The sequence below is a fragment of the Nycticebus coucang genome, chromosome 14, assembly GCF_027406575.1.
Source record: "Nycticebus coucang isolate mNycCou1 chromosome 14, mNycCou1.pri, whole genome shotgun sequence".
NCBI classification, from domain to species: Eukaryota; Metazoa; Chordata; class Mammalia; order Primates; family Lorisidae; genus Nycticebus; species Nycticebus coucang.
The window spans coordinates 63,315,404-63,338,244 of NC_069793.1; the positions used below are offsets into that span (position 1 = coordinate 63,315,404).

Below are 22,841 nucleotides of genomic sequence, written 5' to 3' on the forward strand. Positions count from 1 at the left end.
AACTCCAGTAAAAATTCTAATCCCCATACAAAGGTATGGAAACTAAATAACCTTATGCTGAATGACAGTTGGGTGAAGGAGGAGATAAAGGAAGAAATTATTAAACTCCTTGATCATAACAACAATGGAACCACAAGCTACCAAAACCTGTGGGATTCTGCAAAAGCAGTCCCAAAAGGGAAATTCATCACATTAGATGTTTATATCCAAAAAACAGAAAGAGAGCACATCAACAACTTAATGAATCATCTCAAGGAAATGAAAAATGAAAAGGAACCCAATCTCAAATCTAGCAGAAGAAAAGAAATAACCAAAATTAAATCAGAAATAAATAAAATTGAAAACAAAAGAATCATTCAGAAAATTAATAAAATGAAAAGATGGTTTGTCAAAAAGATAAACAAGATCTATAAATATTAACCAGATTAACTAGAATCAGAAAAGTAAAATTGCTCATAACTTCAATCAGAAATGAAAAAAGGGAAGTAACAACAGATAACACAGAGATACAAGAGATTATCTTTAACTACTACAAGAAATTCTATGCCCAGAAATTGGACAATCTGAAAGAAATGGACCAATACCTGGAATCACACCCTCTCCCTAGACTTAATCATGAAAAGGTAAATCTCTTGAACTGATCCATATCAAGCACTGACATCAAAGAAACAATAAAAAAACCTTCCCCCGAAAAAAGCCCAGGACCAGAGAGCTTCACACCTGAATTCTATCAAACTTTCAAAGAAGAGATTTATATGTATACTGCAGACCCTTTTCCCAAACATCAGGAAGAAACAACCTGCCCCAAAACATCTTATGAAGCAAACATCACTCTCATATGAAAATCAGGAAAGGACCTAACTAAAAAGGAGAATTGCAAACCAGTTTCACTAATGGACATTGATTGAAAAATACTCAACAATATCTTACCCAATAGATTACAACTACACATTAAAATAAATATACATCACGATCAAGTAGGTTTCATCCCAGAGATGCAAGGTTGGTTTTATATACACAAATCCATAAATGTGATTTCACTGTATCAATAGAAGCAAAAACAAAGACCATACGGATCCTCTCAATAAATGCAGAAACAGCATTTGATGACACTGTCCCAAATCCTTTTCCTACCTGCACGTAATTTTTATATCTCAACCATTTTCTTCTGCCTTCAATCCCACCTTCCTCTGGGACCCCTCACACGAAGCCTCTGCGAGCCCTTGGATCGGAGCAGCTGGAACACCGCCTGGCGGATTGTCTTGGTCTTCAAGCTGTAAATGATAGGGTTCAGGACAGGTGGTAGGAGCAAATACACATTGGCCAAAGTGCTACAGAGCACCCTTGGGGTGGAGCGGAAGAGACGGTGTGCAAAAGACAGGCTGATCATTGGAACATAGAAGACAATGACAGCACAAATGTGACAGACACAAGTGCTGAGAGCTTTCTGCTGTTTCTTTGGGGTCACAGTACTCAGGACAGTACGGAGGATCAGGACATAGGAGAAAAGAATAAAGAACAAGTCAGTGCCATTAATGTAGAGCTGAAGAAACATCCCACAAAAACTACTGATCCAGGGGTTGGAATATGTGTATTTGATGACATCTGGGTGGTAACAGAATGGGTGGGAAAGCTCTTGACCCCCATAAAAAGATATAGTCTGTAAGGCAACAATAATAGAGCTTGAGAAAAGTAGTTGGCGTATGCAGATGACCAGTACAATTACCATGACCATAGTATCTGTGAGGACAGTAGCATACTTCAGTGGGTCACAGATAGCCATACAGCGATCAAACGCCATGGTTGCCAGCACTGAGGACTCCAGCCAGGAGAAGGCATGCACAAAGAACATTTGAAGGAGGCAGGCTTTCAAACTGATCTCCTGGGCATGAAACCAGAGAACGCTGAGCACAGTGGGAAGGGTTGTGATGGTCAGACAAAGGTCAGTAACTGAGAGCATGGACAGGAAATAGTACATGGGTTTGTGCAGACTCCGCTCAATAACAATGACATAAAGGATCATGCTATTTCCCAAGAGGGCAATGGTGTAGAGACAGCAGACAGGAATGGAGATCCAGACATGAACACGTTCCAGCCCAGGAAATGCAGTGAGGAGAAAGTATGAGGAGGAGGAGGTGGTATTATTGAAAATTAGCATGGTAGGTAGAGGACACACCCTGAAAAGAAAAAGAAAAATATGTGTTATAATGATCCTTTTAAGTCTTAGCATAAACCCCTCTCAATTTATATAATTGTTTCTTTTTATTAAAAATCCCCAATCTTGGGTAGTGCCTGTGGCTCAAAGGAGTAGGGAGCTGGCCCCATATGCCATAGGTGGTGGGTTCTAGTCCAGCCCTGGCCAAAAACTACAAAAAAAAAAAAAAAATCCCCAATCTTGTTACTGTACCTATCACAAAATTCTACAGTCCTGGGTTTTTCTTGTTAGAACCTAGCCCCATACTCCTGCCTCTACTCTCTCCTGAATATCACCATCGATTTTCCTGAACTTATCCTCATGCTATCACTCAGACTAGCCCGGGCTTTAAAGAGGAAATACATATAGACTTAGGTCACACACATGCACACATATGAATGACATAACAAGTCACAATTACAACCTGATAGGTCTTTGTATTAAGTCTCCAAGTTATATAAGTTACTCCATAATAAATTGAGAAGTGCATAAGAATCACTCTGGGCACCTGTGATGATATATTCCTGGTGTCCTTGCTGGAAGCTGGCCTGGAATATTATATCCAGAGGTATCCTTGTACCTGGGTTATGGGCCACCCTTTCTTCAGAGTCTTTTATTTGAAGTCTCCTTATAATATCAGGACTTCTCTGTTCCATTTCCTATTTTGGAATGATTCCTGTAATTCTTCCAATCTCTACTCCACATGTTTATGAGACTTGGATTTATCTTGTCCTCCATGTCTGTTTCTCTGTCTAGTTTTTCCGGTCACCCAAAATAACTGGGTCTTATTACTTTCTCCATGTTACATTTTGGGGGTTCTTGTTTCTATTCCTTCCCATTCCTTCCTACTCACTGTGAGTAGGCTGTCCTAATGAATCCTGTCAAGATTTTCAAACATTTTTTCTATAATATATAACTTTAGTCATCCTGATCTTGGCTTAGTAGGTAATCCTAGGCAAAATACCCTGCCATGTCAACTTCTACCCGAGGTCTGAAATTTTGTCAATTCATGACAGTAATTCAGCAGGTCACTGTGGAGACCATGTCTTACTTCATTGGTTAGATTATGATCGAGCCATGACATGTGCACTTTTTGTTATTGGGAGGATCCAAGACTAAATTCTGCATTCCTCCTGCCCAGTTTTGCTTCTGCTGTGAGTAAAGCAGTTTCAATAACATACAGGATTATCCTAGGTAAGTTAGCAAAATTATCTTTCCGGGCCTGACTATGTTGAAGACTTAAGACTATGGACTTGAGATCACTTACAGATGGACATAGCGAAAGGCATGGGAGACAGTCAGCAACATGTAATGAATGACTTTGGAAAAATCATGAACAAGATGAAAATAGGGACCAAAGAAAAGGGACTAACTCAGGATAGGCAGGCTGAGGTGCCACCACAAATTAGAGCATCCACTAGTTCAGTGGATGAGAAAGCCCATAGAATGACAGCTGCAAAGTAAACAGAAATGGTGTCATAAGGAAGGCAGGGGCTGTGATCTATTGTAAGGTGACCATTGCGATTCTATTCAGGAGTAGTTTACTGGCTGTTAGTAAAACATAAATAAATAAATAAATAAATATTAGCATTGCCAATTTTTAAATTTTTGCTTAGGTCAACTAGTCATCAACAAAGAGCCAGCCAGGAGTGAGTAATACACCTGGACAGGTTGCTGTGTGGACACTGCCATCCCAAGTGTCCTCATCTTTCAGTAGTCTAGGTTTCCTGCACTGGTGACAGAATAAATAGAAGGAATTTGCTGGGGTCAGAGCTTGCCCTTTGTTACATTATGGTAAATATGAGGCAATGTTGACTATTGTTCTCTAAGGTGGTAATAGAAATAGTTACTTGTTATGACAATGGGGGGAAATCTAATCACTTTTATTGCTATAACTTTCAATGTTATTATATTACACATGTCAGTTTTGTGGGGAAAAAGTGCTAAAAATCAGGATAATTAGGGCCAAATGAGATATGAATCAAATCATATGATTAATCAAACACTCAAACTCCGAATGACAATTGTAAGGACAGTGACTGTGCTGAGGGCCAGGGAGACAGAAATGAATAAAGAAACAATTTCTGCATTCAGAAGTCTCTCAACCTAGTAGAAGTGAATGAGTTGAGAAGCCAAGATAAAACATTCCCAGAGAGATCCTATTTCATGGGGAAAGGAGAGAAGATCAAATAGGCAGGGCAGGAAAACAGGAGGGTGTTGAGATTTCTATTTCATTCTTTTTCTTCTCAGCCTGATAAAAGCAGATAGTAAGAATGAGTCTCTTTTTCTGTGATAACCATCCAGGAATCTCTCTGCAACACAAAATCTATTTTCTCCACTAGTATTTCATTTTTACTTTTATAACGTATTTTGTTGCATGATCACATTTCTTTTCCCTGCTAGACTGCTGGCTCTTTCAGAAAACAAAACATACCCTGTTCCTCTTTATATTTTATCTAGAGACAGCGATGTAATTAGCCCATGATAAAAGCTCAAATAATCCAGTTAACATTAGATGTATTGTTAAATAGATACATTGTAGATTATAGAGATCTGGATGAAGAATGGATGAATGAGGTATAAATTGAGCCTGCAAATTTTTAGAGAAAAATAAATGCTGGGGAAATTACTTCCCTAGACACCATAAAGAGAACAATCATCCTGTCACCCTAATTGGGAGAAGAAATAGGAAACTAAGAGAAAAGGAAAAGGAAACTAATTTAAGATTCTTTGTATGAGCAATACATTCGGCTAGCCACTTTATATGTAATTTTATATAATTCCAGGACATTTTTGAGGTAAATATTTTCCTCCTATTTTAAGGAAAGAAAAGGAACCCAGGAAGATTAAATAATGTATCCAAGGCAAAATAGATAGATAAAGATTCAAAATTCAAAGTCAGATTTCCATTATTTTTCACTAAACTTCACACCATCAGAAAGAACAGGCTAACAAGACAAACAAGACAATTTGGATAGTGAGACATTGTAATTTCCTTCTTCTTAAATACAAAAAATAAAAAAGTTTGAATTACCTATTATATATCTATATGATATAGACAAGGTTAGAGATGAAAATAAACAAAAGAGAGAACTGGGAAGCACCTGTGGCTCAAAGGAGTAGGGCTCCAGCCCCATATGCCAGAGGTGGCAGGTTCAAACCCAGCCCCGGCCAAAAACTGAAAAAAAAAAAAAAAGAGAGAGATAGAGAACTGTGTCTTCATGACTCGTCCAAAGAAGAATGTTTGTGGAATCTAATGTGTTTAAAAATGTGAGTCAACGTCCTAGTACATTCGTATTACATGTGTCTCCATGTGTGTAGTTGGGACCTTTGGGGTGAAACAGTAATGAGAAATAAGATGCCCACAAAGAAGATATTGTTTATCTTCTGTTCTTTGAATGATATTTCATACAGGCCACACAAGTGACACTGGATACTGTGTAGCAGCATAGGAGAATAAGAATCACTGGCTGGTTTTGCTGCTGGGGAAATTTTTCTTGTGGAATGGAGAAAGAAGGAGCAGAGAGCTTTCTCTCTGTGAGATCACGCAACCTGGAGCCAGTTGTAGGTCAAAGTTTAACATCACTAAGGTTTTCTCTACAGTGCCCACTAACCAGAGGAATAGGCTAGTGCTTTCTATCTTCAAGTAGAAATCTCCATCCAGGCAGAGGGTATTATCTTCCCATTCATATATAAAAGACTAACTAAGTGATAGGACTTAGTTAACACCCAGATCAATAACTTAGTGATCCAAAGGTCAACATTCCTGTTTGCTGACATCGGTAATAATATATACCCATCCTTTTCATTTATCAACCCCTATCTTCTGTTTATTTCTCAACACCGAATTCCATCTATTTCCTTCATAATTACCAATCTTCTGTGACAGATCCAGGATATGTTAAACTGAAACTCTTCTCTGCTTCTAAATTTTGGCACCACTTAATTTTGGGACCTTTAATTTGATTCTTAATAATGAGGCACAGCTGTTAATTTATATGTGCAATGCCATATTTTTTTCTGCCAGGAGTGAGAGTTCCTTGGAAGTTTATGTGTGCATATTTTTCATCTGTCATTACTAGAGACTAAAGCAGCATCTAGAACGATCGAAAGCTTCATTTAATAATGTTGATTGATTATTGAACAATTACGGCCACAGAAAAAGCTCTCTGTACTTTTGATCTGTGCTCTGAGCACTCTCTCCTTTGGTCTTTCTCCTTTCTTTCCCCTCCTATCCTCTATCTCCTATCTCAGTTTCTGCTAGTATCAATTACACCTCACCAATTCTTTATACCATCTTAATTGTAGCTTTCATTAATCTTTTGCTTTGTATTCCTCCCATCCTTCTATCATTCTTCATTCTTCAATCCTTCCCATATAGTGAGTCTCCTTACCTGCTTGCACCGGCAGGAAACACCACCAACTTCCTTCAGCTCTATCACAGAGCAGGTACTAAACCAGCTCCCAAGAGTGGGGGCTTTATAGGTAGCCTAATAGAGCTCCCAGGCAATAAGGTGCTTTTTCTTGATTAGTAAGTATGCTAATTGGAGTAAGAGCATATGTTCCTCTGCAGCAGCCTATCTCCCAGTCACAACCTCAAACCATGCTTCCAGGCCCAAGCGAACCTCATCTGTCAGGGTTGGAAGCATAGTCCTGGCCCTGGGGGCTGACAGTAATGGGTATCAGTGCAAATTGCCTGCTTGGGTCAGATAACTACAATCATTCGTTTTTGTCCAGCCTTAGGCTACAGATTTTCAGCTAGAATGGCTCCCTGAATGTCAGATCTGGATTAGAAGAGGGCAGAAAGAGTTAGTCATCCTCTGCTTGAGATATGTCCTTCCAACAGGTCTCATTATCCCCTGGGCTATTCCCTCCTCTGACATGGGAGGCCCTCCTAAGAAGAATTCCTGTTTGAGTCATATGCACAGCCCACTATATCCTAAGTATAAGTAACCTAACATTTGAAGAATACATAATATATGATGGAAATTGCACTATACCCTTTGTCTTATTTATTCATGATAAACCAATGGGTTAAATATTATTATCCATTATTTCACAGGTGAGGAAATTGAAACTCAGTTTTTGAATCACTTTGCCTATCTAAAAGTTAGCAAGTTACAGAATTGGTGTTCAAGACCATGTCTATCTGATTTCAAAGCTATTGATCTTAACCAGTATGTTATATCACCTTCTATAGCCAATTATTTCCTTCCATATATTCAGGAAATATGTTTCAAAAATATGGTCTTCAATCTATCCATCTTATAGATCACTTAATTCCCAACTGCATGCCCACATCTGGCTTAAGCCACATTTTGGCCAGAATCCAAATTTCCACAGTAGGTAGTAAATCAATAATCCTGACCATGTCTAATTTTCCCTTGTTTTTTATACTCTTGAAATACTTTCCCATTTATTTCTCACTGTATCTGTATGAGACACACTGATAAAAACTGTCTAATGCAATGAATATCTAGAAATATCAAGAAACTCCATAAAATTACACATTACATAGTACTCAAATCACCGTTTACTCCACTTCCCAGCAGCAAAAATGAGTGACTTTGAAAATTTTAAATGAGATTTATGAATATTAAATGAGAAAAGAAAGGATAGGAAGCATGAAATGAATATTCATAAATAACAGTTTAAATTAATTCAAAAAATACATATTGAGTGTCCACTTATGTTCTTAACACATTATGCTCATGGGATACATCCAAGTGGAACAAAAGGATATGGGCTCTTATGGAGCATGTAGAAAAGTGGGAGACATACAGTGTTAGATAAGCATATAAACAGTACAACGATGGGAACTGTAACATATTAAAAGGTGGATCAGGAAAGTCCTCTGGACAGAAGTGAAGTTGAAATTGACATCAAAAGCATACAAGGAATTCTTTGTTTTTTCACATGTTGGACAGAACCATGCTCTCATACTTTGTCCACACTATTTTCTTTTTTTTTTTTTTTATTGTTGGGGATTCAATGAGGGTACAATAAGCCAGGTTACACTGATTGCAATTGTTAGGTACAGTCCCTCTTGCAATCATGTCTTGCCCCCATAAAGTGTGACACACACCAAGGCCCCACTCCCCTCCCTCCATCCATCTTTCTGCTTCCCCCCCATAACCTTAATTGTCATTAATTGTCCTCATATCAAAATTGAGTACATAGGATTCATGCTTCTCCATTCTTGTCCACACTATTTTCTTTTTTTTTTTTTTTTTTTTATTGTTGGGGATTCATTGAGGGTACAATAAGCCAGTTACACTGATTGCAATTGTTAGGTAAAGTCCCTCTTGCAATCATGTCTTGCCCCCATAAAGTGTGACACACACTAAGGCCCCACCCCCCTCCCTCCATCCCTCTTTCTGCACCCCCCCATAACCTTCATTGTCATTAATTGTCCTCATATCAAGATTGAGTACATAGGATTCATGCTTCTCCATTCTTGTCCACACTATTTTCTTTTTAATATTTCCTTTCTTGTTTCCAATCTCTTATACATTCTGACCTTACATTAATAAAATATATAAATAATACACAAGCAAAGGCAAAAGAAAATCAATGTTCTATGTTAAGCAGTAAATGCCAGAGTGATTATAGTGAAGCAAGAACAAGCTGGAATAGTTTTCAAAAAAGTTATTAAACAGTGGCATACGACAGAAAACTACTCTGTGATAAAAAGGAATAGACCAGCAATACATGCAACATGAGTAAATCTCAAATGCATTATATTAAGAAGCCAGGCACAAAGGACTATTTATTGGGAGCTTCCATTTTCATGACACTATGAAAAAAGAAGAATTACAGTGAAGGAGAACCACCTCAGGTGTACATTTGTGTCAACCCCTCTATCCACACCCACCCTCTGGCAGGCACAGGAATTTCTATAGGACAGTGCTACATTTGATACTCTTCTCTGACTTGATTGCATTTGCACAAAAATAGTAGATACCATTAAGGGCCAACCTTGTCCCCACAGAACACCTGGATGATGCGCCGTCGAATCTGCTTGGTCCTGACACTGTACACAATGGGATTGAGCACAGGAGGGAGCAGCAGGTAGACATTGGCCATGAATGTGTGTGTTACTGGTGACAGATGCTTCCCATAGCGATGAATCAAGGTCATGCCAATGAGAGGCACATAGAAAAGCAGCACTACACAGATATGAGAGAGACAGGTGTTGATAGCCTTGAACCTCTCTTCCCGGGAAGCAATGCCCAATACTGCCTGGAGGATTAGAATGTAGGAGACTAAAATGATCAAGGCATCAAATGCAATAGTGAAGATCACTGCCAGCAGGCCATAGATACTATTGACACTTGTGTCAGCACAGGCAAGCCTCATGGCATCCTGATGGAGGCAGTATGCATGGGAGAGGACAATAGAGTGGCAGAACGGTAGCCTTTTGATGAGGAAAGGCACGGGGAGCACACCCCCCATGCTCCGCAGCAGGATGGCTGCTCCAATTTTGCCAATGACACGATGAGTAAGAATGGTAGCATAGTGCAAAGGGAAGCGGATGGCCACAAAACGATCAAAGGCCATGGCCACCAGAACACCTGATTCCACTCCCCCAAAGGTGTGGATGAAGAACATCTGGGTGATACAGGCATTAAAATTTATTGACCTCCAGCTGAACCAGTGGACACTGACCATGGTGGGCATGGAAGATAGTGAAAGGCTCAGGTCAGTGGCAGCTAACATGGCCAGAAAATAATACATGGGCTCATGGAGACTTTGTTCAGCTTTGATCACAATAAAGATGGTGACATTGCCCAGAAATGTGGTGCTGTACAGAAGACAGAGGGGTAAGGCCATCCACAAATCCTTTTCTGGCATTCCTGGAATCCCAGTCAGCATGAAGAAGGTCTGGTGGTCATCAGTAGTTTGGTTGAACAGTGACATAGTGGAATAGAGGTTAACTAGGCAAAAAGAGAAGAGGTCATTAAGGCAGACATCTGGCAATGGAATCAGTGACAAAAAGTGTGAGATAATAGCCATAACAGAGAATTTCTGAAATATTATTCTAACACATCCACAGCTTAACACAAAAACTGATGGATATGCTTCATGAGGCAAGATTTCTATTACTGATCATGAAATGCTAATATACTTAGTAAAAATAAGGGAAAAAAAATTCCAATCAACATTTGCCACCAATAGGGATATAAATCATTCTGAAACATCAAGGAGTTAGTTGTCTTGCATATTTCAGTACTAAAGAAAAATTTGACATTCTGCATTATATGGATAGTAAACACTAACATTAATGCCCATAAAGAAAATATTAGTAAGTACAAATACAAAATGATATCTGGTTCTAAAAACAAATGTGATGATGTATACATGTGTATATACATCAATGGGGAAGAAAGATGAACAGAACCTTCTCTAAAGAAGAGAGACGAATGGCTAGCAAACATATGAAAAAACGCTCATCATCCCTAATTATTAGAAAACTGCAAATCAAAACCACTCTGAGTTATCATAGAACCCCAGCGAGAATGTCCCACATCACAAAATCTCAAAACTGCACCTACTGCATGGATGTGGAGAGAAGGGAATGCTTTTATACTGGTGGTGGTACTATAAACTAATACAACCTTTTTTTTTTTTTTACAGGGACAACAAAGTTTATTTGGCTCAACATGCATTTCCAGAAACCACATTGTGTTAACACACAAAGACTTAACCTACACTGAAATTATTATGTCAAATGTAAATACCTGTTAATAATAATGATGATTGTTTCTGAAAACTACGGAGCAGTTGGCTTTATCTAAAATTCAACACCTTTCCTCTTGCCCTGAGCAAGAGGAAGACCCTCCCTCTACAAAATCTTTTTAGAAAACGCCGGAAAGGCTATGTTAACCACTGTGATAAAAATCTGTCAAATGGTTTATGAAGCGAGTGTATGATGCCCCATGATCATATCAATGTATACAGTTATGATTTAATAAAAAAAAAAAGAAAACTTAGCCAGGTGTTGTGGCAGATGCCTGTAGGCCCAGCTACTCAGGAGGCTGAGGCAGCAGTATCAGCGGAGCACACTGGTCTTAGGTTGCTGTGAGTTAGGCTGGTGCCACAGCACTCTAGCCTGGGGATCAGAGTGAGACTCTGTCAAAAAAAAAAAAAAAAATACAACCTTTTTGGAAGGAAGTATGGAGAATCCTCAAAGAACTCAAGCTAGACCTACTATTTGATCCTGCAATCTCATTACTAGGAATCTACCCAGAAAGAAAAAAAAATCATTTTATCACAAGGACACTTGCACGAGACTGTTTATCGCAGCTCAATTTACAATCGCCAAAATGTGGAAACAGCCTAAATGCCCACCAACGCAGGAATAAATTAACAAGCTGTGGTATATTTATACCATGGATTACTATTCAGCCATTAAAAGAGATGGATACTTTACCTCCTTTGTATTAACCTGAATGGAAGTGGAACACATTATTCTTAGTAACGCATCACAAGAATGGAGAAGCAAAAATCCTATGTACTCAATTTTGATATGAGGACAATTAATGACCTAGCACACAGTGGGGGATGGGAAGAGGAAGAGCAGAAAGAGGGAAGGACAGAGGGGGTGGAGTCTCAGTGTGTGACACACTTTTGGGGGGATAAGACACAATTGTAAAAGGGACTTTACCTAACAAATTTAATCAGTGTAACCTGGTTTCTTGTACCCTCAACGAATCCCCAACAATAAAGAAAAAAAAAAGAATATATATTCAAAGGTCAGCCTAGGCATGGCTGACAGAGGGTTCAGGATTTTGCAAAAGAACAATGTTATGGTGCTTCTTAACCTTGTTTTAATCAGGTCCCTTTTGAGAATTTCATAAAAGGTCTCTCAAGAAAGAATGCACACACACACGTACTCACACACACGTACACACACAAATGCAAGCAAATTTTTGCACAAAAACTAAGTGAATTTACATAATGTTAAAAACCATCATAGACCCATGTTATGAACTTCTTTTTCAAAAACTAGAATATAAGCTTGGATCACAAAAAGGAACAAAGCCATTAAACAACACCCAGAGCTGATAACAAAAGACAGAAAACTCTGACTGCTTGGGAATGAATGGAGACAGAAGAGTTACTTCAAGTCTTGGGAGCTAGTAGTTCAGTGATGTACTGTCCAATATAGTACACACCAGGCACATATACCTATTTAAATTTAAATTAATTAAATTAAAATTGCATCAGTTGTTCTAGGTATATTCTAAGTGTTCAATAACCATATATGGGGAGTGGCTACTATACTGGATAGTACAGATGAAGAATATTCTTATCGTTAAAGAAAATTCTAAACAATATATTAACAAGTTGAATTAAAAAGTATTGTTAAAATAACGTACTTTGGTCAAAATTAAATCCAATTTATGTGAGAATTAGTCACTACTTTCTATTCGTTTTTTTTCCTTTCCTTTCTCCCAACTCCTCCCTCCTTCTCTCTCTGTCTGCTCTCCCCTCATTTATAAGTGAAATATGTTTGTAATTTCACTTTATAAAAATATATTTTTTCCAATTTTAAAATCATGTATATCCAGATGCAGTAGAATGAATTTGAAGTATTTCTTCTTTTTCATGATTTGGCATGATACTTTTTTTGAAATTATCTTCTATTTTTATTTATAAATGTTAGTTGTCTATTTTTTGAGACTTTGGGGAAAAAAATCCTCCAGTGACTTTGCACTTTACCTTTCATTTGCACAAAGTCCCCATTTGTCTAGAATGATGAGATATATCTCATTACTTTTCATTCCGAGAGAATTCTTGGGAATTATTGCTTCCTTATTTTTCCACAGAAAATTTAGAATCACTTGTCCTGATTCCTAAAATAATATTATTGTTTGTATTTAGATCTTATGAAAGCTCTAGGTTAACTTAAAGATTTGAAGTCATTATGATGTTGAATCTTCTCATGTTAAACTATGGTGCTGCCATTTGCTCTTGTCTTACCAGTACCATAGGAAAGATTTTTCTAAATATAAGACTTTCTTTGATTATATACCTAAATATTTTATAACATTTTTTGCTGTCATAAAGGAAAATTTTCAGTCTTTGTACTTTCTAATTGATTGGTGTACAGCTGTTAATAAATTAATTTATTTATTTTTATTAAATCATAGCTGTGTACATTAATGCAATCATGGGGCACCATACACTGGTTTTATAGACTGTTTGACAAATTTTCATCACACTGGTTAACATAGCCTTCCTGACATTTTCTTAGTTATTGTGTTAAGACATTTATATTCTACATTTACTAAGTTTCACATGTACCCTTGTAAGATGTACCCTTGTAATCCCACCAATCACCCTCCCTCTACCCATCTTCTCCCCTCCCTCCCCTGCCTTTCTCCCTTCCCCATATTCTTAGGTTATAACTGGGTATAGCTTTCATATGAAAGCCATAACTTAGTTTCATAGTACGGCTGAGTACATTGGATAGTTTTTCTTCCCAGTTGTTAATTTTTTGATTAATTTTATGTACTGAATTATTTTATTAATTGTGGTTATATTTTAGTTGGACTTGTGGTTCTGGAGAGATAAAAGCAAAATAATCTGTTTACAATTATAATTTCACCTCCTTCTTTCCAATTTGTATACCTGTATTTTCTTTTTCTTGCTTAACTGCTTTGCATAAAGCTTTTGACCAATAAAAAAAAAGAAAGAAAGAAACTTCTATTGAAACTTGAAAAAATCAGACTGCTGACTTCAAACTAAGAGGATGCCAACATCCTAGCTGACTTCTTGACAACTTTTTGGTCCAATTGGATTTTGGATTTTCACTTACATACTACATAACCTCTGTCTCTCTTTACCTGTAGTTCTCTGTCTTTGTCTGTCTTTTGGAGTTTGGAAAGGAAAATAACTTTAAAACTAAAGACTCTGGAGAGAGACCACTTGGGTTTGAATGCTAGCTGCATGACCTTCAACAAGTTACTTAGTAATCTCAGTGTTTATGCTTTATTTCTTTATAATAAAATTAAAATAATACTATTTATCCTGGGGTTGTTAAGAGTATTCATTGAGAATATTGATAGAGAATTTAGAAAAGCATCAGGCAAACAATAAACACCCAATAAAGTTTAGTTATAATCAATATGCACCTATTATCCATAACCTTAGTAATGTTTATTTAACTATAAATATTATCTCTCCAAATATTTATGAAATCTATTCATATGTTGCTAACTTTATCTACCTACCCATAAATTATTTGCTTATTTTGATCACATTTTGAATTGCCAGTCTCTCTCCATCCCTCAGCCAATTTATCCCTACACTAATCAGTAGCTTGCAAGTGTTGGTTGCTGCAAGGCTCAAGAGAGTGTGTTCTGTGGGTCTGCCTCAGTGACTTTGCACTTGGCCAATAATGCCTATGGAAAAAAATTAGAGGAAGCAGCTCCTGTATAAATCACAGATGAAAGGATTACATAGGAATGATAGATAATCAAAAATCAATAAGAAGAAGATGATAAGAAGGAACACTGATGCTGTGGAACTTACAGCCATAAAAGAAACACTGCACTGCCTATCCAAGGAGCTTCACCCCAAAGAGCAGCACTGCTCTTCTGGATTTAGGCTGAGAATAGCCAACTAGGCTCTTGATTTCTGAAGATCTCATGGACTCAGAAAAAGTTTTCTATGTTTAATTAATTTATTGATTAATTATTTCATATTTATTGAATGCTACTAAGTACCAGACTTGTCATGCTTAAATAGAAGATCAAAAAAGAACAACTGTCATTTTTCTTCCAAGACCCCTTAACAATGAACACATTGAAAGCAAGATCAGCATCATTAATGTACTGTATGCCCAGGGCAGAACAAAGTATGGTTGGGTCGATATGTCCAGCTTGTCTCCTCAGCAGGACTTACTTTAACTCTATCTCCTTCAACAATATCAATAGACCATGGAGAAGGTCTGTGCTGAGCTTTCCTCATAGAAAAATGGTAGGAGCTTCTGTAGCTTCAGAAGGGTATAGGGGGGTGGAGACGCAGGTAGAGAAAGGGCAGGCTTTAAGAGTCATTCCCTTTCATCTACTAGGGAAACTACTGCTTAATACTTATCCTCATAGGCAGACAGGTGGAATAGATGCACTCTTGGGGACAAGCATGAACATCCTACATGCTGAGGATCTGAGCTGCAGAGTAAAGGTAAAGGTGTTCCAATCTTATACAAGAGCCTTGAATTGCCCTCTCATTTGGGGAGGGAATATACATGTATTTGCTATTGGCCTTGACCTCTGCTTCAAAAGGAAAAGGCAACGATCTATATGCTTCTTGTTTCACCAATTAACCTTTGGCAGAATAAGATACTCCCCTTTCTACCTGATTCCCACATCTATACTTAGAAGTATTGTTTCTGTTTTAAAGAAAAAAGAGGAAGAAATGGAAAAAGAATGCTTGGTGAGCACTGTGGTCATTTGGGACTCTTATAAACATGTAGAAAACACAAGCAATAGACTTATATGGTTAACTATAGAAAAAATAATGGATAAGCATTTTAAAATCATTTCAATCCTTTCATAATAAAAATATGTAATATTTATCGATTGCTTATTTTTGTCCAGGCTCAGTTCTTAGCTCTTTACATGTCTTATCTCATTTAATGATAGAAAAAGGTTAGGGGGAAAGGACTACTATTATTGTTGCTGTATTCATTAGAAAAACAAAGATAAAAAATTAATTTGACGCAAATCTCAAAACTAAAAGTTAAATCCAGGTACTCTGATCATCGTGTTTTGAAGTTCTGGTTTTTTCTAAAGAAGATGGTCAACTTTTAGCCACAGAATCATTTTTTCCCATTAAATACAAATTCCAGACAAAACCGTGGACAGAGCTCAGCCCACATACCTTCCATGGGTAACTCCTCCCACTCACTGCCAACTATTACATTTTTCTAATAACTGTCCACACTGCAGTCCCCTCCATTCTATGACAGCATCCTCAAAGAAAGCACTTCTCAGGCCTCTGATTTTTCCCCAACTTACCCAAAGCCTACTGTAAGGAACTTAAGTCTTTTCTGATGTTGACAACCACAGCAGTGCAAATATTTAAAACTAGTTACACCAGGGCATATACCAGTTTCCTCTGAAGCGGTGTTATGGAGATGTGAGCAGCTGACTTCCTAGAGATGCCATTGGGGCCAAAGTCTAGACAGTCTCAGGCTTCCAAGCAAATCTTTTTTATCAGGGTCTCAGGGGACCTGGTTTTCCCCAACGCAAACCTGCAATGGCAACACAAGCAAACAGACCTAATCTCTGTATGAATGGTACAGCACTTACTATGTCAAGATACAATGATACTCTACTGCTCCATCTGTAAAATTCCTTCTTAAAAATAAAGTTTACCCTTGTTTCTCAAGCCTTTCAATTATTGGCCCATTCTTTTTCAGTCTCACAGCATCGCCTTTCAACATTGCATTGCAAATGTCACTAATGGCCTACTTATTGCTAGACCCAAGGAATATTCTTTATTTTACCCTCCTTTTTCAGCAGGATTCCATCCAGTGGAAAAAATGCAATGTTTGATTACTTTCTTTTCTTGGATTCTGTGAAACCAAGTTGCTTGATATTTTCTCCTACTTTAATTTGCACTCCTCAATATCTGTTGCTGATTTATCTTCTTCCTAGATCACTAAATGTTGGTGTGTCTTTTATTTTATCATCTCACCTATATTTTAGCTTTACTCTGAGTAATATTTTCAGATAATATTGCTTTTATATGATTTAAAAAATTTATACTGCCACCAACGGTGTACAGCAGTTTCCCTTTCTACACATCTTCGCCAGCATTTCTTATTGCCTTTTTGATAAAAGCCATTTTAACTAGGGAGGGATGGTAGCTCATTGTAGTTTTGATTTGCATTTCTCTGATGACTAACGATATGAAACATTTTTCTTTGTGTATCTGTTGACCACTTGCATGTCTTTTTTGAGAAATGTCTATTCAAACCCTTTGCCCATTTTTAATTGGATTATTTGATTTTTTTTCCCTATTGAATTATTAGAGCTCCTCATATATACTAGTTGTTGATTGCTTGTCAGATAGGTGGTTTGCAAATATTATCTCCCATTCTGTGGGCTGTCTCTTCACTTTGTTGATAGTTTCCTTTGACACGCAAAAGCTTCATGTGATCCCATTTGTCCAGTTTTGCTTTGGTTGTCTGTGTTTGGGGGGTGTTACTCAAGAAGTCCTTGCACAGAAAATATCCTGAAGTGTTTCCCCAATATTTCATTTTAATAGTTTCATAGTATCAGGTCCTAGATTTAAATTTGTATTTGTTTTTGATGTGATTTTTATATGGTGAGGTATAAAGGTCAAATTTCATTCTTCTGTGTGTGAATATCTAGTTTTCTCAGTACTATTTATTGAAGAGACTGTCCTTTCCTCACTGTGTTTTTGGCACCTTTGTCAAAGATAAATTCAACACAGATGTGTGGTCTTATTTGTGGGTTCTCAAGTCTGTTCCATTGGTCTGTACATCTGTTTTTATGCCCATTCCATGCTATTTGGTTGCTACAGCTCTGTAGTACAATTTGAAGTCAAGGAATGTGATTATTCCAGTATTGTTCTTTTTTCTCAGGATGGTTTTGGCCATTCTGGATCTTTTGTGGTTCCATACAAATTATAGGATGATTTTTTTCTATTTTTGTGAAGAATGCCGTTAGTGTTTTGATGGGTCTTGCATTGAATCTTTATACTGCTTTGGATAGTAATGAATTTTTAACAATATTGTTTCTTCTAATCCATGAATGTGAAATACCTTTCCTTTTTGTTTTCTATCCTCTTAAATTTCTTTCATCAATGTTTTATGATTTTCATTATAGAGATCTTTGACTCCTTTGGTTAAATTTATTCCTAGGTAGTTTGTTTTATTTGTAGCTGTTATAAATGGAATTACTTTCTTCTAGTCTAGTCTTTTTCAGGTTGAATATTGTTGGCATATGGAAAAGCTACTGATTTGTGTATGATGATCTTGTATCCTGCAATCTTACTGAATTATTTTGTCAGTTCCAGTAGTTTATTTACTTTTTTGTGGAGTTCTAAGGTTTCCTCTAGATATAAAATCATATTATCTGGAAATAAGGATAATTTGACTTCTTCCTTTCTGATTTTGATACCCTTCCTTTATGTCATCCTCTTGTCTGATTGCTCTAGACTCAAGGTTGTAGAACTTTGAATACTATAGAACTGTGTTGAATAACAGTGATTAAATGGGCATACAGATCTTAGAGGGAAGTCTTTCAGTTTGTCCCTTTCAGTTAATACTAGTATGGGTCAGTCATACGTGTAGATATGGCTTTTATCATATTGAGGTAAGTTCCTTCTACATCCTTTTATCATAAAGATTATTAGATTGATAAAATGCTTTTTCAGCATCAATTGACATGATCATATGGCTTTTGTTCCTTATCCTGATGATATGTTGTAGTGCATTGATTGATTTGCATATGTTGAAACCTCTGTGCATCCCTGGGATGAATCCAACTTGATCATGGTCAATAATGTTTTTAATGTGTTGTTAAATTTGGTTTGTGTGTGTATTGATGAGGATTTTTACATCTATGTTCATCAGAAATATGGCCTATTATTTTCCTTTTTTGTTGTTTTGTTCGTGTCTGGTTTGGGGTATGAGAATGACATAAACCTTGTGGAATGATTTTGGAAGGACTGCTTTCTGCTCAATTTTTTAAGAATAGTTTAACTATGATTGGTGTTTATTATTCTTCAAATGCTTGTAAAAATTCAAGTGTGAGGCCATTGAGTCCTGGGCTTTGCTTTGATGGGAGACTTTTTGTTATAGTTTGTATCTTATTACTTGTTTGTGATTTATTCAGGTTATGAGTTGCTTCCTGGTTAAATCTTAGTAGATTGCATGTTTCTAGGAATTTATCCCATTTTTTCTAGGTCTTACAATTTATTCACATGTAGTTATTGGTAACTATCTCTAAGGATCTTTTCAGTTTCTGCAGTATAGTTGTAATGTCCCCTTTTTCACCTCTGATTTTCTTTATTGGAGTCTCCTTTCTCTCTTAGTCTAGCTGAAGATGTGTCAATTTTTTTTTTTTTTTGTAGAGACAGAGTCTCACTGTACCGCCCTTGGGTAGAGTGCCGTGGCGTCACATGGCTCACAGCAACCTCTAACTCCTGGGCTTCCGCGATTCTCTTGCCTCAGCCTCCCTAGTAGCTGGGACTACAGGCGCCCGCCATAACGCCCGGCTATTTTTTTGTTGTTGTTGCAGTTTGACCGGGGCTGGGTTTGAACCCGCCACCCTCGGCACATGGGGCCGGGGCCCCACTCGCTGAGCCACAGGCGCCACCCAGATGTGTCAATTTTGTTTATCAAAATACCAACTTTTCATTTTGTTGATTTTTTTATTTCTATTTATTTCTTCTCTAATTTTTATTATTATTTCTTTTCATCTCCTAATTTTGCATTCAGTTTACTATGCTTTTTTAGTTCCTTGATATGTAACACTGGGTTGTTTATTTTCTGCTTTTTTGATGTTGGTATTTATTGTGATAAACATTCGTCTTACTTCTGCTTTTACTGTATCCCACACATTTCAATATATTGTGTTTTTCTTTTCGTTTTGAGAAATTTTTAAATTTCCCTCTTAATCTCTTCATTTATCCACTGATCATTCAAGAGTTTATTGTTTAATTTTTCATGTTTTAAATGGTTTCCAATGTTCCTCTTCTTCTTGATTTATAGTTTTATTCCTTCGTGTTTAGAGAAAATACTTGGTATGATTTCAATTTTTTAAAAAATTTTAAGTCTTGTTTTGTTGTCTAACATGTGACTATTCCTTGAGAATGATTCACAAGCTGAGAAGAACATGTATTCTACAGCTGTTGGATAAAATATGCTGTAAATATCTCTTATGTCCATTTGGTCTACAGTGCAGATTAAGTCCAATGTTTCCCTGTTGATTTTATGTGGATAATCTGTCTGATGCTGAAAATGGAGAGATGAGTGAACTTTTCAATGTTATAGTATAGGGCATATCTATACCTTCTCTTTTTCTCTCTATCTCTCTCTTTCACCCTGGGAATATTATACACACACACACACACACACACATACACACACACACACACTTGGGTACTCCCATATTGGATGCAAATGTATTTAGAATTGTTATTTACTCTTGCTGAATTAACTTCTTTATCATTATATAAGTAAATTTCTTTGTCTCTTTTTAAAGCTTTATATTGAAATATTTTATCAAACAAAAGTATAGCAACTCCTACTCATTTGTTGGTTTCCATTTGCGTGAAAATTTTTTCCATCCATTTCTTTTTCAGGTGATGTGTGCCTTTGTAGGTAAAGTTTGTTTCTTGCATACAACATATACTTAGCCCCTTTTTCTTTGTCCAATCATCCTCCCTAATGTCTACTTTAAATTTCTTCAACTTAGTGACTCTGTAGATTAATATTCTTGATGTTAAATTTAGAATATTTTCAACATCATATCCTCAAACAGTGATTCTGCCACTTTCATCTTTCCTCTGCTAATCCCATTGTATGGATGTTGATTAGCACACAGATGGTGATGTTGTCCCACTAGTATCTGAGCCTGTTTATCTGTCTTTAATATTTTTCTCTAAGTTATTTTGTTTTGTTCCTTTTGTATATCAATCTTTAAGTTTTTGGATTCTTATATCTGCCATCTCAAATCTACTGTTGACTGAATTAGTAATTATTTTTAATTTCAGTTCATTGTAATTTTCAACTCAAAATTTCTTTTTTTTTCTTTTTTATATTATTTTTATCTGTGGAGATTACCTATTTGTTAAATTACTATTAGTTTCCTTTAATTATTTATATGTAAGTTTTAAAATTTTTCTGGGCATACTTATAATATAGTCTTTGGATTATTTGTCCACTAATATGGACCATTTCAGAGTCAAATTATATTAATTGCTATTTTTATTCATTGTATTCCTTTAAAAGTCTCATAAATATTTGTTGAAAACTTAGATACAATAGCATAGAAACCTTAAATACTTTTAAGATAGGTGTATTTTTGTTATTATTTTCTTCTGTTGGTTTATGTTCAGAAATTTGTCTAAATTTACACTGTGAAATCTGTCTTCTCACAATAAATCTCTTCCACTAAGTACTTATAGGTACTTTCAGATTATTTTTATTTTTATTTCATTTCTTAGCCTAGCTTTCTAGGTATTGCCTATGAGTCTACACATCTTAGTGGTGTGCCAATATTTTGAGCAGAAATTGCTACCAAGAACCTTGAATCAGAAACACTTGGGCTGATGGATCTGTAAGTTTTGTGTAGAATATACTTAATGTATAACCAGTTCTCACATTCCCCTTTGCTTTCACTTTCCAGCAGATTCTTGAGTTTCTCCCTCTACCCCATGTATAAATAGCTTCTCAGGAAGCAAGGGATGCATGAAGAACTTATTTAGCCTTTTTATAATTGCTATTTTTAGACTCTTCCTATTAAATTGGTCAGGAGTCCCCCACTTGCAATCTTAAGAGGCTAATACTTCAGGTTTTACCTATTTCCTACTAACTTTCCCGTTTAAGTTAACCTATGTTTTTTCTCCCCTCCACCACAAGTTGAGTGTGCACTGTCTGGGAATATACCCACTGGTTTGTCACCCAGCCCAAGCCTAGTAAAACTACTTTTGATTTTATTATTCTTATTATTGGTAGTAGTGAAAGAGTACTATTCTTGCTAAAAGCTGTGAAAGTTTTTTTCAATAATAAATGTTTCTCAATATGTTGCATGTCTTAGGTCAATTTCCAGAGCGTTAGATTTTAAAAAAATAATTTTTCCAGTTTCATACCTTTTTTTGAAGAGACAATTCACCAACCTATTACTCTCAAGTAGGCAGAAAATCTTCTTCTACTGATAAACATATATATATATGTACACACATTGAATACATGTACACTTGCTTGCACATACACATGTGTTTTAGAATGTTTATATTAAAAAACAAAGAAATGAGACAAATACTGAGAGGACACCATTTTTTTCTGATGAAAATCCCAACATGATGTTTGATGCTGGTGGGAATAATCAAGTACAGGGTAAAAACTATATGATAAGAAAGAGACATAAACAGAATTGCTGAGCGATGTTCCTGTGCAGACACTAGGGGAGATAATCTGAGGTAAAGACTAGAGAATCAGTTTTAGAAGGAGTTTGAATATTTCATGTCATTTGTATAAGGTAACAGGAAATTCAGCATATATTTGACACTGTTAGTAGGTGAATAAATGTAGTGGAGTGCTAGATGCTGTTTTCTGATTGTCTCAATTTTCCTAATGAAGTGAAAACAGAGTCATCAATAAAAAAATAAGGTTTTTTTATTTTTTTAAATTAAATCATAGCTGTGTACATTGATATGATCATGGGGCATCATTCACTATCTTCACAGACCGTTTGACACACTTTCATCACACTGGTTTTTTTTTTGTCAATTTTTTTTAATTAAATCATAGCTGTGTACATCAATATGATCATGGGGCACCATACACTTGTTTCATGGAATATTTGACACATTTTCATCTCATTAGTTGACATAGCCCTCCTGGCATTTTCCTAGTTACTTTGCCAAGACATTTACATTC

General features: G+C 36.4%; 2 protein-coding genes across 2 annotated transcripts; both read right to left on the reverse strand.

Annotated features, from left to right (window-relative positions):
* Nucleotides 1-1,174: 1,174 nt before the first annotated feature.
* On the reverse strand, nt 1,175-2,158 carry LOC128565977 (olfactory receptor 51T1). Its single transcript, XM_053562847.1, has one exon. It carries the CDS (start codon nt 2,156-2,158, stop codon nt 1,175-1,177), a length of 984 nt encoding a protein of 327 aa, XP_053418822.1.
* Nucleotides 2,159-9,160: 7,002 nt separating this feature from the next.
* LOC128564499 (olfactory receptor 51H1-like) lies at nt 9,161-10,114 on the reverse strand. The gene has a single exon (XM_053559959.1). The coding sequence runs from the start codon at nt 10,112-10,114 to the stop codon at nt 9,161-9,163; it is 954 nt and encodes a 317-aa protein (XP_053415934.1).
* Nucleotides 10,115-22,841: the final 12,727 nt, after the last annotated feature.

Bases quoted from the DNA above. Each gene is read 5' to 3' on its own strand.
- LOC128565977 (XM_053562847.1), bottom strand. From the start codon at position 2,158: ATGCTAATTTTCAATAATACCACCTCCTCCTCCTCATACTTTCTCCTC.
- LOC128564499 (XM_053559959.1), bottom strand. From the start codon at position 10,114: ATGTCACTGTTCAACCAAACTACTGATGACCACCAGACCTTCTTCATG.